The sequence below is a fragment of the Populus nigra genome, chromosome 17 (assembly GCF_951802175.1).
Source record: "Populus nigra chromosome 17, ddPopNigr1.1, whole genome shotgun sequence".
Classification (NCBI taxonomy): domain Eukaryota; kingdom Viridiplantae; phylum Streptophyta; class Magnoliopsida; order Malpighiales; family Salicaceae; genus Populus; species Populus nigra.
Window position 1 is genome coordinate 12,559,616 of NC_084868.1, and position 18,381 is coordinate 12,577,996.

The 18,381-nt window shown below is 34.3% G+C and overlaps 1 protein-coding gene across 1 annotated transcript; it reads right to left on the minus strand.

Moving 5' to 3' along the window:
- Nucleotides 1-68: 68 nt before the first annotated feature.
- LOC133677284 (transcription elongation factor SPT6 homolog) lies at nt 69-9,684 on the minus strand. Its single transcript, XM_062099221.1, has 17 exons — nt 9,482-9,684; nt 9,285-9,374; nt 8,898-9,033; nt 8,630-8,705; nt 8,372-8,513; nt 8,155-8,284; nt 7,827-8,073; nt 7,548-7,727; nt 7,310-7,432; nt 6,811-7,197; nt 6,631-6,738; nt 5,736-6,515; nt 4,049-4,190; nt 2,793-3,964; nt 2,269-2,478; nt 1,601-2,075; nt 69-1,015 (listed from the first exon to the last, which is right to left on the minus strand). The coding sequence occupies exons 1-17, from the start codon at nt 9,507-9,509 to the stop codon at nt 360-362; spliced, it is 5,082 nt and encodes a 1,693-aa protein (XP_061955205.1). The 5' UTR covers nt 9,510-9,684; the 3' UTR covers nt 69-359.
- Between the last annotated feature and the right edge of the window lie 8,697 nt (nt 9,685-18,381).

Below are 18,381 nucleotides of genomic sequence, written 5' to 3' on the forward strand. Positions count from 1 at the left end.
AATCAAGCACGAGAAAGTTGATGGGGTTAGAATCGGACGTTCACCAGAGCTTGATAGATGGTCGATAATAGAGCAGAACAACTACCTTTTGCATCAAGGAGCCAATCAAAGACGTTCACAAGAAAGGCATGATAGGAGGAATACATGTTGCAATATAATATTGCAAAAAAAAAAAATTCAAGGGTCCTTCCACCAGCCAGAAAGTGAAAATCATGATATGCTGTAGGAAAAACCGTACCGGGTTCTCCTACAGCTTCCAACAGATCCCTAGAGCTACGCTGCTACACTACTTCCAGTCATTTACCAGCTTCCAGTTGATCACTACGAGGAAGGAAATTTACAGGTCATGTTTGGCTGCTTCACCAACCACCACCACCTCCTGACCATCCATTGTCGGCTTGTGATTGTGAAGAATCTCTCTTAGAGGCCGTACCCCATTTCCCATCGTCAGTGACTCCACCACTTCCTTGACCCACATCGCCGCCACCGCCTCTTCCACCAGAACCCCAGCCACTTTGTGTCCCACCTTTTTTAGAGCTATTACCCCACCCAGAATTCCCATTGTCAGTGCCTCCACCACCAGTTCCATGACCAGAGTCACCACCACCACTTCCACCAGCACCCCAGCCCCCTTGTGCTGAATCTCTTTTCAAGCTAGTATTACCCCAGCCAGCATTCCCACTATCAGTGTCACCACCATTTCCATGGCCCCAACCACCATTATCACCACCACTTCCACCACCACTTGCACCAGTTCCCCAGCCACCAGGAAAGGCTTCCCTGCCAGGAGAGTTTTGGACTTTGGCACCTGGGAAACTGCCCCAACCTTCATCGTTATCCTTGGTACCTGAATCCCATCTGGACTTGTCATAACCAGAATCCTGCCTCTCATTGCCACTATTATTTCCTCTGGTGCTGTTATATGATCCACGACCACGTCCTCGCCCACTAAATGGTCTTGGGGGCCCATTCTGATGACCATCTCGACTACCACCACTTCTATAATCATTTCGACCTGTGAAAATCAAACATGGGAGAGCATAAAAGATTTTTACAGATAAGAGAAAATAAGATGAAAACCAAAATCTTGGTCTAAGCTTGAACCAAAGGCAAAAGCAAAATATAGATGAAAGCCTAATATGTCCACTAGATCTGAAGTGGATCAGGCACTTCTCTAGTCTGCCGAAACAGCCCTGGAGACCTGCTGTACACCAAGAAATCTTAAGCATCATAAAAGCAAATGTTTTTAGCGGCATAGATGGTTTAGTCAATGCATCCAATATGGATCACTATTTTCATCAAGATCAGGGTAACTCCACAAGTTGGGGTTATCCTGGAGAATTCAAATACTAACAGGAGCAAAATTTAACAGACTCAGAAATGCAAACTCAGAAAGTTTTAAAAAATTCGTTAGTTTTTCATGCTAGAATTTTGTGTATTTAAGTCGCTAAGCAGGGGTCATATAAGAAATAAAGAAAACCTCATGCAAGCACTGTTCAGCCAAAGCCTTCAACAAACTGAACAGGCAAACCAATGGTATCTTAGATGGTTTGCATCAACATATTGTATATCCACCTTCATTTTTTGAAAAATGTTTTACCTGTCCTGGAACCTGGACCAGAAGAACGATCTCTGTCAAAAGATTGCCCTCTCCAGCCATCTTCATCCGTTGAACCACCCCAGGAAGAACCCCTTGTTGCAGGGCTTCGCATTGGGACCATGGCAGCAACTGACCTGATTGATGGTGCTGATTCATGTAAGGGATCATCTATATGCTTTTGAAAATATGCCACAAGCCGGTCAATGTCCTCAAACATGCGCTTTCGAAACTTGAATCCCTTAGGATATAGACCAACATACTCGTGATGTGGATTTGTACTCCTTATATAAGTGAGAATGAAAGTCCCTGGGTGTTCATGAGAAATGCCAAACGAATAAACTATCCTAGTAGGCTGTTGTGATTTCTCAATCCTTAGGAGCTCATCAACTTCTGCTTTAGTGCCACTTCTGAACTTGCGATAATTTAGCATTGACTTTAGATGGCCCACCAAGGGATCAACATAGCGGTCCATTACCTACACCCAAAACAAAGTCAACACTGATCTAGCAATATCAAGAAATGAGGGACAAGAGAACAAGTGTTTATTCATCGCAATGGAATATGCAAGAGCAACCATAACACGTGTTCTTTTTTTCCAACTCCTGTAATAATTACACAAATTACAAGAGAAGCCTTTGAACTGAAAAGCTGAAATAAAAGAAACCAACCTCATCCAAATCCTCAAAAGAATCCTCTCCTATTTTCAATGTCTTCCCAATACGAAGTAAACTTGTGATATCTTTGTGTTCCTTCCCCCCTTCGACTATGTCTTTGTGAGCATAAACTCCATCATAAACTTTAAGAGTTAAAGTTAAATACGAAGGTCCACGAGAACTAGGACGAATAATACTTTCTCCGGGATCCTTGTCGGATAAGAACTGCAAGAAAAAAATTATTAAAGAAACACTAAATTTAGATTTAACAAACAATTGTGAAAAAGAGAAACAAACCAATTTTGATGAAGATTTTCAGAGTATAATGCTAATCCAAAGCAAAATATAGGTAGAATCCAGCCCCAGGTCATGTGAATACAGATGAAGAGGAATCAAGCAACAAGGCAGAAATGAAAATAATGCAAAATTTCTTTTTAAGAATTCCAATTGAACCATATGGGAAGATAGTTTTCACAATCCGATTTGATCTATTAAACATGTGACCAATAGTATACAATTATAAGGCATCAAGAAGGTACCTCCATGGCTTCATCCGCAGTTATATTCTGGAAGCGTGGATGAACAATCATCCTAGGCTTAAAATGTTTCTTTGCAAGCTCCCTCTCTTTGCGAACCTTCTCCTGCTCACTCCTCGTACTGCTTTGGTCTTCATGAAAATAGAGATCAAGGTTTTGTACCTGCCGATATCGGTTACTTCTCATCTCACTGTCTTTGCAAACCAAGAACACTTGATATCTATTCTTTTGAATTGATTTGATCTTGCAAGTCAGTATATCATCTTCGCGCAGCTTGTCAGACAACTCAGGTATATCCCTCCAATCATCAGCATAGTCCTCCTTCGTAAGAATCCCAGTCAGACCAGTTTCCAGTGCACATATTGCCTTTCCACCAACCACCCTGCGAACCGTGGCTTGTACAACTCTCCCTTCAGCAAGGGTATCCTCAGTTTCACCTGAAATCATATAAAATTCCTCATCCTGGGTTGGTTCTTTATACTGTTTACGCCAGTCCTGGAAACCTTGTATCAGTTCCATTTTTATATCTTTGAACGTCTCCTTCTTGTTGTCCCGCTTATTGTCTTTAAAATACAAATCAAAAGCAAATGTTTTCAATAAATTAGGCCGCTCTCTAACATATTCTATTGCCATCTCTAATGCATCGTCATCGTCGTTTGCATCACCACTGTCCTTTTCATAAACAACTTTTGCCAACTCCTGTGCGAGACCATAGGATTCTGGATGTATCCTCGTATCATCTAACACATCAATGAACTGGCTGCTGCTAGCAGCAAGGCCACTCCTCCGGACACGCAAAAAACCAACTGCATTGACAAACACCTTTTTACCAAGACCGTGAGCTGTAACAAAGTCCTTGCGAGTGAAAATCGCTCCAGTTCTTACCAGAGACCTCTGTAAAGATGCTGCCTTTCTAGGTCCAAGCCCAGAAATGAACTGCAAAGGAGCGAATAACCATTCATGGCTTGTGGCCAAATTAATGTCAAGGCCCACCTGGTTTGTGGCATCTACCATAACTTGTTCAATCACCAGGTATTTCTCATCAGGGGTAAGAAAGTTCTCCAAAGGGTTTAGTTTCCAAGATAAAATCTCCCTGGCTGGACCACATAGTGTTGCAACCATAGCCAAAGGATTTTGCAGACAACGGCCAAGAGCAACAGCCCGTTTAACAATGCCTGAGAACATAGGAGAAGACAGGGTTATCTGCATGAATAATGGACTTTTAAGATTACGAACAGCAGCAAGACAATATATCATACCTGACTGCCCAGGAAGTTGATCAGAAGAAATCCGAGAATTTTCATATAAACGAGGGAGAGATTCGTCCCCATACACAACGCTCAGTTCATCCATCTCATGTCCAACATCTCTAGGATTTTCCTCAACCATTTTAAAGATAATCTGATAAAGGTGGAATGAAATAAAATAAGCACCAGATAGAATGAACTAAAGAGAATCACATAAATACTATAAATGACAACCGCACACACTCAAGCAAAAAGGAACTCCTCACAAAAACAAGTTAAAGACAGAGCATAGCAGAATCAATGTTGAGTTGAGCTGCAATGAAGCTTTGAAAATGTCAACAGTAAAAAGTGAGGTGAGAAAGATGAATAGCGAGAAAGAGGGGTAATGAGAGATCCTTCTTCTTGAACAAAGAAACTAAAACCAGTACAACAGTTTCTCCTGCTTCTAAGCATATTTGCCAGAGAAACATCTCTAAAGTAATCTGTTACAGTGCCCTAAAAGGACCTATAATTCTACTCTCATCAAACTCAAATAAATTGGCCAAGTATGACAAATGGGAAAAAATAGACCAGTAACAGTAGAGTTTCAGCAATAAAACAAGAGGGAAAGAGGTTTCCTGCAGCCTTTTTAAAAAAAAAATTAATAGATTAAACATTTTTCTACTGCTTTTAACAATACGTAGTGATCTCGTTATCATTTTCTGCTAAGCAGCTTATTTTCAAACAGGTTGCAGACACTCATCCAAATTGAGCTACAATATTAATTCCACAAAATTTCCATAAATCCAAACCTAGGGAAATGATAACATCATATGTGTCTTCTTTCATTCGAAAGAAAAATAAGTTCTTTGTTAATTGTTATGGTTCACAACTTCACATACTTTGCTTTTCATAACATAGTTGTACAGATGTTAGCTCCAACTCCAAGGCTTAGAAAAGAGAATTTTTAGAGGGTGTTTGGGAGTGTGGTAATGGTTGCTTTTTAAAATGCTTTTTGCTTGGAAAAACATCAAAATAATGTTCTTATATTTTTTAAAATTTATTTTGGACATCACATCAAAACGATACAAAAACACTAAAAAAAATAATCTGAAGCAAAAAAAAATTCAAATTTTGAAGAAAAGCATGCTGAAACTCACTCCCAAACGGTGCCTTATAAGTGGTTATCCCTTATCTAGATCTATCGAGAAAACCATTTGATAAAAATAGTGAAGAGAAATATCTGAAAAGCCTCATGTCTCAATCAAAACGATGTGAACTTGTGATAAACTTCTGTGTGGTTTCTCATAGAAGGCCCAGATGATCAAATGCATTGGTATATGGCGCATTCATGGCCATACACTTTGAGGTAGATCACTGTGTTAATTAGTAGATACTTTGGAGAGATTTCACAAGTCTGGGAGCAAAATAAAAGCTTCTAACAGTGTCAAATAAAAGTTTAACAACTAAGTGTTCCTTAAACAATTAAAGCTGCCTAAAACCTGGTAGCATCTGCATCCACTATGTTGGAAGCAGGGAAATTCTTACTGCCCTGGTAGCAGGAAATTTTGTTCATATAGACAGCATCTCAACTACTTTACATAATAATATAACAATGGCATGAATCAGTCCAGCACACACATAACAAAATCACAGCATCTGAGACATGATTTATTCGCAAAAAATACCAAGACTCGAGGACAAGTTCATTATTGTTTACCTCATAAATATCATCTTTCAGTTTAGTACAAGACAAGTGTGCAGCTCCTAGAACCACCACGTGAGGTTGGTGGTCTGTCATAAATTTCAGAACACGTTGCTGATCATTTTTCTTGCGTTGCTGATCATTAACATTTTGAGATCTTAATGTAAGAGACCCAGTGTAAAGCACATCTAAAACCTCCCCAGATGAATCTAACATCACAAAAGTAGTTGCTGGTTTTCCAGGACCCCAACAGCAGGCCATCACCCTAGGTGCAGCTTCATCGTCCATGGAAACATCACTTTCTTTCCGTTGATATGGTCCCACAGAGACTTTATTCCACAGAACCTTCCCATATTCATAAAGCAACCAGTTTTTAGCTCTGCTAGTCAACAAGGATCTAGCCTCTTTCTCCATTGAAGGTAACAAAAAACCAAAGAGTGCATCCTTCAGTATCAAACTCCTTTGCTCATTCCACAGTTGAGCATATTTACTGACACCAACACTCAAGTAGCGACCATTACAGTCTTCAATCAATTGATCCATAACTTTTTGTGGAAGCTTAACAGTGACTTTAAGAAGTTTCTCCTCTTCAGCCTTTTGGATAAGGAGCCATTGTGCATCCTCAAACATCTTGATTGGCTTTTCACGCAACCACTTGACACCCGCAAACTGATGGAAGGAATCAATAGCAGCATTCCCATCTGCCGTTGGACTTGTAGACACAACAGCATTGTCCATAAAAATGAAACGGACATATCTCCTGACACAGGGCTCACAACTTATCTCAACTGCAGCCTGAAAGAATACACAAAAAAATGGTTGAAGGATGTTCAAACTTGACCTCATAAAGCATAATTCAGCAGAACATTTTGTAGTTGTAGATGTGGAAAATAAGAGCATCGATTCATACCATGTGCCTAGCCCCTTTAAGAACTGTTTGGGGACTTTCGAACATTGCACATGTAAAATTCGAAGCCATCTCCTCTGGTGTTTCCTTGGCATCCTGCAACTCGTCCTCCTGAAATCAAATGAAACAAAAAGGTTATGCTTCCATAAAAACATCAACAATCACTAGCCTATGCAAACTCACCATCTTTAATAAAGATAACTGCATTCCCAGTTGCTCGGCACTGTAACCAAATTTGCTTGCAACTTCCCATAGGCCAGCCTTACTACAGATACTGTATTGTGATCTCCGCATGGGCCTCTTGTACTGTCCTTCATCAGCCCCAACCTCACCTGGTGGAAAATGCAGGTTAAATTTTGCATCGACATCATCAACCTCTCTTTCTGATTCAGCAGTCTTCAGTGATTTAATAATTGACTCAAACAGCTGCTGATTTAAATTAAGTCTCGTTTCATCATATATCCGTCGAGATTCTTCTTCAAAGCGCTTATTGTAATATGAATTGAGGGCACTCTTTCGTTTCTGAAGAAGTAGCCACTTCCTGTCCAAGTCCTGGATGGCCCAAAGAACCTAAAAGGAACCGTGTGCATGTTTAGAACCTAAAAATTTTATTACGTCTCCTGATGTGTGAGCTTCACTCTGGAGCTAAACAAAGGTGTCAATCCCATGATAAGTTACTTACCTTGTGCCACTTGAATGTGGGAGTTTTATCAGTGTCATCATAATTTTCATTGTCTTCATGTTGATCGGGATCTTTCAACAGGCTTAAACATTCCTCTTTCCGATACATAGCAATGAAGGGTATCTAAAATCAAGAATGGAACATCAATAAACAAAGGTGAAATTGGATCAAAACAACAAAAACTAACATGTGAAAATTAAAAATATATATACATATATATGTATATATATATACTAACATCTAACTTCTGAATGTGATGTAATTCCAAAAATCGGGTAACATCATCCTTGTTTATAAACAGTCCATTCTTCGCAAACAAAGGTACTGTTCCGCTTGCAATCTGACTATATAACCAGTTGCTCTCCTCCAGTATGCTGAAATCATCCAATGGAGGAGGACCAGTGCTTTCCTCGGATACCTATAAATATAAAAAGAGCGAAGAACGGATGCCAGCATGAAGATAACTGAGAGAAATCAAAACAGTAGTAATTTCTCAAAAATAGACACGTCAAAAAACCTGCATTCTTTCTGGAATATCAATCATCCGAATCTGATCATCTTTCTCAGTCATGTATTTTTCAAATAGAACAGTTGGTTCAAATTCATCTTCCAGTCTCCTTTCTCTCCATTCACTAGATTCTAAACCTTGCTTGCGCATCTGTATGAGTTCATCAACATCACCAAATATTTCTTGAGCTTCTTGCAAAGCAGAAGATGAAGCTCCAGATGCCTGCCGAGATTTCTTTTTCTTTAGCTTCTTGCGTCTACATGATGAGCAAAATAATTAAAAGACACTTATAAGGTAACATAAACCACACGAATTGCATGGGTAATGGAAGCCATACCTCACTAAAGTTCCATCCTCGTCATCTTCATCCACAATAAAATCAGCCATCTCGTCCTCATCACCAATGTCTGCATCCTCTTCCACTTCTTCTTGCTCCTCCTCTTCAGGCATATCCTCAAGTGGAACACCTGTGGTAATGCAAGACATGATTACTATGTCAAGCACTCAGTATACAAAATACCATAATTGGAAAAACAGGAGCAGGATGCACATGCCTTCATCATCACCAAATAAGCTGCGCTTCAGTTTCTCCTCAGCAGTTCGCCCACCTTTACCGCTTCCATCAAACTCGTCATCAGAAAGGTCCTCATCTGAATCCCTCTGAGCTTTCTTCAAACGCTTGAATTTTTTGCTATCCTGACATAATTTTTAAGCAAAGCTCTCATAATAATAAGCCAAACTATTCATCTATACAAACAGTGCAAGAATTGACCTGCAATATTATCGACGAGAAACATTACAAAGCTCACAACCTTTGGCCGATGATGGTACACATTGTTGTCCCGCAGGAGCTCGTAATCATCTTCATCAAGGACATCCTCAGCTTCTCTGAGGGCATTGAAACAAGCATCATTAACACCAATAGCCCCATTTTTTTAAACCACAATTGCCAATAAAACAACCCGTAATCCAGTGTCCATCACTCAGTCATAAAAATTCCTATCATTTTATCATATAAAGAAAAAAACTATATACCATAGAAAAACTACAGAAACGCAATGAAAGTAAAGAGAAACAGACCTTTTCTTCTTTTTCTTCTTCTTCTTGAGCCTCTCTTCATCACTATCTGCCCTCTCCTCTTCTTCATCCGCCTCCTCTTCTTCCTCAACATCATCCACTATAAAATCATCCTTCTCATATTCATCCTGCCCTTCTTCTGCGCAAAAACCACAAAACTAACTCACGCATTCCTAAACACAATTCAGCACTTCCCTTCCAACAAAAACAAAAAACCCATTTTTCCCCAAAAAAATAATTTCCCTCAAAATAAACATCATAAACAGCTCATGCAAAGAGCCCTAGAAACAAAAACCAAAACCCAGTAACCCAAAACTTAACAAAAACCCGCTCGAATTAAACCTGAAAAACTCCAAGAAAAAAACTCATAAAAGTTAAGCAAGTGCAAACCATCCTCTTCGTCGTCGTCGTCGTGGTGGCGGCGGTCAATTCTATCTCCATCAACAGGCTCTCTCTCTTCGTCTTCGAACTCCACCTCATCTGCAAAAACACACCAAACCAAAACCAAAAACAGCAAATGCGTTAGCAAATTACAAAACTAAACTACGGCCGGCTTAGGGTTTTTAGGAGCTAGCGATTTTCCTTACCTTCATCAGAAACCACGTTTTTGCCCATACTGATTGATTAGTTATTGAAGTGAAATCGAAAATTAAAAACCAAAAAAAATCACGAAGAGAGATAAGAAAAAATTGAGAGATTTGAGAGTGAGAGTGTGTCTAGTGTTTGGATTTCTTTTGACGATGGTGAAGAAGTGAAGATTGAAGAGAGAAATTAGAAGTGGGAGAGAAAGTAGAGCTATGTCTGTTGCTTGCTTTTTATAGTGATATTATTGGGCTCTTTTGCTTCTTTTTTTGGGTCTGTTCGCCGATTTGGTATTGGGCTTTTAGGCTGCGCTATGAAGGCGGGTTCGGCTATGGAAAGAAACTAGAGAGCCTAGCCGTAACACTAAGTTATTAAACCCGCTGTAGGAACTTTCCAAAAATATTTATAGTTTAAAAATATATTAAATTATTTTTTTAATATTTTTTATAATTTTAATGTGTTAATGTTAACGGTGAAAAAAAAATTCAAGTAAAAACCAATTCTAAAAAGCATTGTTCACCATAATTTCAAACATTCCTTAGTGTGTTTGGGGTGCTTTGTTTTAGTGTTTTTCAAGAGTGTTTTTAACTTAAAAAAATGCTAAATTAATGTTTTTATTATTATTTTCTGATAATTTTGATATGTTTATGTGTAAAATAAAATAAAAAAATATTTTAATATATTTTCAAGTAAAAAAATATTTTAAAAAGCACAATACATATGTATTTGAATAAGAAAAAATCAAGTGACCAGAGGATAAACTTGTAACTTTGTAAAATCTAAAGGAGTCTTAACAAGATTATTTTTTAAATATATATAATAGCAATTATAATTTTAAAGACTATTTTTTTTAATTGTTGAGTACTGTGTCACTAAGATTTGTTTATTTTAAGGTTTTAAAAATATTTTTTATTTTTTTAGTATTTTCATATTATTTTGATGTTTTAATACCAAAAATAATTTTAAAACATTAAAAATATTATTTTAATATATTTTTAAATAAAAAATATTTGAAAAACAATTATTATGTATTCCGATCACACGAACCACAGCATAGGACCATTGAACAATCACGAAGCAAAACGTCATTCCACGTCAACAACTCTATTTATCTCGTCATCGTCTATTGTTTGGCATTTGTAGGAAGCTCGTTGTCTCCGCCACAGTAACACTCAACACATAGCTGCTGAAACATCAAAACAATCTAACTTGACCGCTTGTCGGTCAGGATTTTGTTTTTTCATGACAATAACAATACTCTTTGCTCAACTTCCATTCAACTCATGGGATCTTAGATGGGCCCATGTTTGTTGGGCAAGATTCTATCTCTCGCATATGATTGAATTTTAAAATTTAATATCATACTTCAATTGATTTCTTAATTGCATTAATCAAGATATTTGGTTAATTCAATCACATTTTCAATAGCTAATTAATTTGACTAAACCTCATCCAAACTTGACAAGATCAACACTAATAAGAAAAGAAAAAAATGAAAATCATAATTTTAATAAAAACATTTATACAGCGTTTGTAAAAAAATCAATTTTTTTATATTATCGAATCGTTTTGGTGTACTAATTTCAAAAATAATTTTAAAAAAATAAAAAAATATATCATTTTGATGTGTTTTTAAACGAAAAGCATTTTAAACCATAACTACAATTTCAAACAGAGCCAACCCCTATAACCCAATACTTCACCCACATTAATTTTCCAATATGAGTTAACCCCTGAACTTCACTCGTGCTAATTTTGATGTGTTTCAAGTATTGGGTTAGCCCCTGTAACCCAATACTTTACCCGTGTTAATTTTTTAATATGATTTTTTTCTCTATTTAAATTTTTGTTTTTTGAAGAAAAAAATTCGACGGCCATGAAACTACCTAGCGAAAAAGGTCCAATGGTACTTCAATTCTTCTCAAATTACCCTCATGTATTTACTTATCTTGACGTATAAAGTGAATAAAGAAAATCACAAGAATCACATCGCATGAAAAGATGTTAGGTATTGCTACGGCATCGGTAGTCGGTACCATTCACATGAAAATGAAATCGTAATTTACACCGAAATGGGAGCTCTACGTCTTAGAGTACAAGCTTGTGAGGTCTTAGGGATCGGGACTCCACATGTACTCCCTTGCGAAATTCAAGGACACAATTATAGAGGTTGATGAAAGGGAAGATGGAAGTGAAATCACTACTTAAAAAAAGGCTTGCTTAATAAGCTATATTTAATAAGCTTGCTTAATATAATAATATGATTAAAAAAACCATCAATGTTAAATAAATTGAATAAAAAAATTTAATAATGATTAACTAGAAAAATAAATTGTCAGTATCATACTCGCGATAAAAATAAATAGAAATTCATCAAAGACTTGTTGTCGCTCTATCATGCACATCACTCCACCACTAAAAAAATTTACCAAGATAATTCAAATGTCGTCGTGAATTTTAAATAGGCTACACTCATTGTTGGGGTAACAATTCGGAAAATAAATTAAATAAAATATCATGAAATAAGCATTGAGTGCTTATAATTAATAATTTAATTTAATTTAATTTATTTAAACACATATTCAAACAATCAAATCCACATTACAAAACACATATTCAAAGATATTAAATAAAAGAGATTTTCGATTTTATAAATAGTTTATTAAACTATGGCTGAATCCAGCCACTCATCAACGCACACTCTCTTTGTATATATTCATACATAAATATAAATAAGATAGTCTTTGGTTTTTTTTTAAAATCTAAATTATGGATGGAAAAAATTTGATGAATCCACACAAGCTAAATTCAACCGCACCCACAATTACTTTTTTTTTATGGCTGAGATTAATTCTCGTTTCAAATCCAATGGTCAAAATATCATTGATAAAATGAAGTCAATGTGTTCGTATTGGGTTGTCCGTTGGCTCAAAAAAGTCTAAAAGCACAAGGGAGGACACAACAAAACGACGAGCCACACAAAATACACGTCGATCACGGGTGTGCGTGTGGGGGCGGTGAGACCCACCTATCCGCCGTGACCGGTGCGTGTGGTTCATTAGTCATTCCTGTATCGGAAGGCACCGTAACCAGCTGCCGGGCGTACTTTCGCTTTCTAATACGGTGAAAGCTTCCCCATCACTCACGTCCCTCCCTGGATATTTCAAACTTTACAAAACTTTTATTTGCTTACGAGTAAAACAAAGGATAATTACAGGTACAGTGATCCTTTTTTTCCTAATGATCTTGTTGAAAAAGGTTAATGTGACGTGATTAACATATTATACTATACTCTAAAATGTTTGGGATTTTTATTGTGCTTTTGTCACAGTGTAATTTTTTTAAATTTGGTCCTCAAATTTTATTTGTTAGCAATTTAGTCCTATTTAAAAGTAATTAATTTTAAATTTTTATGAAATGATATATTAAAAGAGGGGGGATGAAATGAAAAAAAGGGCAAATAAAGGCAGGGTACCATAAGTTTTGAAGAAATACATCTCCTCCAACTTAAACAATCACATAAATTATATAATTTTGATCCCTCGAAATTATTCTAACTCTATTTTGTTACAAATTTTTATTTATTTTTATTTTTTTATACCTGGTTGAGAGATAAGACATAGAAGGGTAGCCGGATTTCAGTGATAAAAAAGAAAATTTATCGTTGACACCGATTTAGGGCACTAAAATAAGGGATTTTGTGTCAAATTCTTCCATTTGATGAGGAAAGTTCATATTAGATGTTTTCCTACCTTAAAATTTTGATAAAAAATAAATATAAGCTCAAGTTGATTTTGGTTTCGGGCTGAGTTTGAGTTTTTTGGTGATTTTTTGAAGCCATCGATAAGTTTGTTATGATTTCTAATGTGTTCTATATGTGTTTTGGGTGGAAAAACAAGTTAAAAAAAAGGTTTTCAGGTTAAAAGAACAAAGGGCTTGATTTTTTGGCTACCATAATAGTTAAAATCTGGACAAAATAGGTGACACATCGTCTTTTTTTTTAAAAAAAAAAAAGGCGTGTCATCCACCCCAAGTGTAGATTAAAAAAGAGGTCTGGTCATGTGGGTCTGTCCCGGTGGGCCATCTTGTGGGCCCTGGTTAAAATGGGTCAAACGGGCTGGCCTGTCTTCCTAAACCCGGCAACGTCTGACCTTTTTTTTCTCAATTTCTTTTAAATTTTAATTAATGTTTTTTTAAAGACTTAATTATATCTACATTAATCCCCTTCTCTATTTTATTTTGTTTTAAAAGTTGATTTTAAATAATATTGATTTTTTGGTCATGCATATAATTTTCGAAGAAGTTTTTCTGATTCATCAATGGTTTTGTTTTTATCTTTTATATAGATAAACTATGTTTTTTAAAATAAAAAAAATATCTATTTTCATATGATATTTTTAATATGCGTGGCTTTACATGTTTTATTTATTTATTTTATTTAATCAATTTAATATCATGTTTTTTCGAGATTAAATATTTTGATCTACATATATTTTTCAGTTTTTCAAGTTTTGTTTTTAGGTGCCATTAATGATTATTTATTAGCGCATGTAATTCTTAGTTTATTTGATTACATGTGCACATAAACTTTTTGATTTGTTAAATTTTTTGAATTGCAAAAATACATTGAAAAAACTTGCATTTATTTATTTTTTTATGAAAAGTAAAAATATTTGACAAGCGATGGAGCGTGGGTCACATGGCTAGTAGATATTAAAAGTTGAGCTCCCCTTGTCATGGTTGTAAAACCCCACCCGAAAGAAGGCTTGGGTCACGATTCAAGAGACTCGACTTTGGACGGTCCTTCAATATTTTTAAAAAATAATAAAAATAATATTGTTCCGGTCAATTGTTCTAAAAAACCAATAAATTAATAAAAATATAAGTTTTTATGTCAGCCAGTAGTTTAGATTCAACCAAGTTTATTTTCTTTTTTATTTTATTTTTTTCAACCCAAATCAGTTAAATTCAAAATCAATCAGCTGTGCTAGTCCAGATTCTATAACTATGCCCCTGGCAACAGTGATCTTGTGAGTGTACTTGAACACAATAATAACAAATAACGACAATTCCAGTAAACAGGTACGTTTCATATGCTACTTAGGTCCATCAAAGATCAAAGTCGTTGATCTCGAAGGTACATAACACTTGTGGATATTTCTAGCATTGCTTTAGAGTAATATGTGAACTATTAGACGGTAATTATAGTGCAATTATCACCAAGCAAGTTAATATTAAGCTTTAGAATTTGTTTTACAACGCGGTTGGACTGTATTTTTTTGTTAAAACATAATTTGTTTTTATAAAAAAATATTATATCAATATACTTTCATATAAAAAATATTTTAAAAAAACAAATTATAAATACTTGTTTTTTAACATATTTTTTTTAAAAAAATTTATAAGGTTGTGTTTGGTTAGGATATGATAATATAAAGTATGACAAAATAAATTATAATATGTTCGGTGCACTTTTTGAACATGTCAATGATTCATCATTGTTCCGTTAAAAGTTGTTCCAAAATAAAATAAAACAAGCTTGTCCGATATTATTATTATTTTACAATATTTATTATTTATTTGTCACTCGTTTAGTATACTAGAATCTGATCAATTTCATTAAAAATAATATCTCCTTAGAGGGCTTAATTGCAAAAACCTCACGAATTATAAACTAGATTGTACATGCCATAAAATTAGAGGATCAAATAGATTTTCGGGAATGATTAGTTATCATAAAAATCAAATATATGCGCTGAAATAGATTATTAAAAAAAACAATAAACTTTTACATAAATCAATTTAATCTTATTTCGGTGGAGGGATACGTGCATCAATCACGGGATAAAACATGTATTATTCAATCCAATCCATGATGCCAAACACATTCTAAATATCTAATCAATGAATAATATTTCATAAGAAAATATCGAATAACTCCAAGCTACGAATTCAGGGAATTTGAAAAACAGAAGAACGCCACTGTGAAGCCAGTCTCCTGTCTCTTGTTAGCATTACAGCTAGCTGATGTAAACCTGGAGGCTGAATATACGCATTCCTGTTTCTTGGAATTTTGGACAGCGCAGTTTTTGTCTGTATCTTCTTCTTGGTTTGAATTTCTGGACATCCTCATCTTGGACACTACCTTCTGTTTTGAATTTTCCTGCAGTCTTTTGGATAGCGCTCGAGCATTCCGTGTCCAGGGAGAATCATAGGATAGGGTTTTTAGCAAGAAAAAAGAAAAACATTTCTATAATTTTTGGGTTTCAAAACTGTTTTTATGTTTTCAAAATATTTGATGTGTTGTATTGGTTTTAAAAATAACTTTTAAAATATAAAAAATATTATATGTAAATATATTTTTAAAAAAATATTTTAAAATACAATAACAATCATACTAGAAAACACACAACTGCAGAATAGTTGAAGTATCTTTAATATATTCAAATTTCAAAATTTTAAGGTGGTTCTAATAAAAGGGGAGCCATCCATTGCCGACAATCCCGAGTCAATATCATCTTATGTCATGAGTCATACAATAGAGTTGAACATCTCCATGAAATTTTAAAAATATTTTATACTAGATGATAAACTCTCGTTCATGGTTATTAAAATTTGAAGTGAGTTCATCTAATAAATCACCAGTCTAGACTCTAGAGCATGGCCTGTAGAGTTTCAATTCAAATCATTTTCCCACATTATCCTGATCGAATATATATATATATATATGACTCGATGGAATGACTTGTAATTAGGTTAGGGTTGAGGAAAAAATATAGAAAAAATAACTGAAAAAACCGAACCGTGAAAAAAAATAATTAAACTAATTATAGTTTTTATAAAACCAATCAGTTCGGTTCGGTTTCAGTTTTGTAAGTCTGAATATGAAAAAATCAAATCCAAACCAAATCGAAAAAAGACTGAGCCAAACTGGAACCAGCCGGTTTGAACTGGTTTCAGTTTGTTAAAAAAAATTCGGTCTGGTTAATTGTTTTTGAAAACAACCAAACCGAAAAAAACCAAGTCAAACCGGAACCGTTTGCGGTTTGTTAAAAAAAATTTGGTTTGATTACTTTTTTTTATATATATAAAAACCAAACCGAACCAAATCGAAAATAATTACCTTTAAATAAGATTGAATCGATCAAACCTATTTCAAATCTGATTGGGCTAAGACTATTTTTTAAATAAAACTATGCTGTTTTGATAAAAATAAAAATAACAATTTAAATTGATATGATAACTCACGTGTTAGTTTTGGGGTGTTTGACACAGTTTTTACTTATGTTTTTAGTTTGAAAAGATTTTAAAATAATATTTTTTAACATTTTCTAATTATTTTGATGTATTTATACCATTCATGTTAATTTTAGAGTGTTTGACACGGCTTTTACTACTGTTTTTGGCTTCAAAAGACTTTAAAATGATGTTTTTTTAACGTTTTCTAATTATTTTGACAAGTTCATGTATATAAAAAATATTACAATATATTTTTTTAAAAAAAATATTTTAAAAAAACACCACACACCACTCTCCTAAAAATCTCATAATTAATCTCGTGACCAGAATCTTCTTCAGTCAAAGTAGTAACACGAGATAGCTGATTTAAATCGTGTTTCACCTCATTAAAAAAACCGATCAGTATTCACATGTTGTTCATGACATGAAAAATAAATTCACTCCATTTATTGCGTGCCCCATCACAGCAAACACATTTAACAATTTCTAAATCTCAAGTCAAATAATTTACGGGCAAATACAACTATTCAATCCAATAAAACTCAAGAAATCCTTGTTTGTTAATTAATCAAACACCCCTAATAAAAATGCACAATAACATTTGAAATCTGATTGTTTTTATGTTTTAAAATAGTTTTTAAAATAGTTTGAATTTTTTTTACTTTAAATTAATATTTTTTGAGTGTTTTTAGATTATTTTGATACGTTATTATTTTGATATATTTTTTAGGTGTTTTATATCATTTTAATACATTATTATTTTGATATATTTTTTTTATAAAACACACTTTAAAAATAACCATAACCATAACCATGATCTTAAATAATTGAAATCTGCTTGTTTTTATATTTTTCTTGACGATTACTGCGTTCTTAATCACCTTTCATGAAAGAGGTTTTTTAATATATGTAAAGTACACTTTAATAAATATGCATGGAATGATTTATTAGCAATGTTGAATTGCAAATTAAGACTGTATTTACTTTAATTATGGGAATAGATTAATGTGAGTGAGAGACATTCCAGCTATTTAAATCAAGGCATGGCCTTGAGGCACATGTTAGTCACAAATACACGGCGACTAGTTTATGTTTAAAAGGCACAACTACATGCATCCTCTCACCAGGTCTTCAACCAGCTAGTCATATTCCAAGTTTCCAACTTTTTTCTCTTTTTTTTTTTTTTGGTTAATGAAGAATCTCAGGAGCTGTTTGTAAATATGATAATTGTTGTTTTATAATTTTTTTTTATATAAATTCATTAAAATAATATCTTTTTATTTTTATTTTTTTATATTAGTGCATCAAAACAATTTTAAAATAAAAAAATCAAAATAAATATTTAAATTTTAATGAAAAACATATTTAACGTCAACATCAAACACTCTTTTAATGGGATAGCCCACAATTCTTGTTGACAAGTCGACTTGGATTGGTTCTAAAAATATCTACCTTAAAGTTGATCTCGTCTATCAGATAGGTCAATCTAAGACCTGTTAAATCATAGTAAAAAACTTGTTGATTTTTTTTTATATTTTTTAATTAAAATTGTTTTGATTTTTTTAAATATATCTTTCTGGTTAATCTTATCTGCTCATAAACCGAACTTTAAATCAAGTTAAACTTAAATCATGTTTAATAAATGAGTAATTGAGAGTGTGGTAGC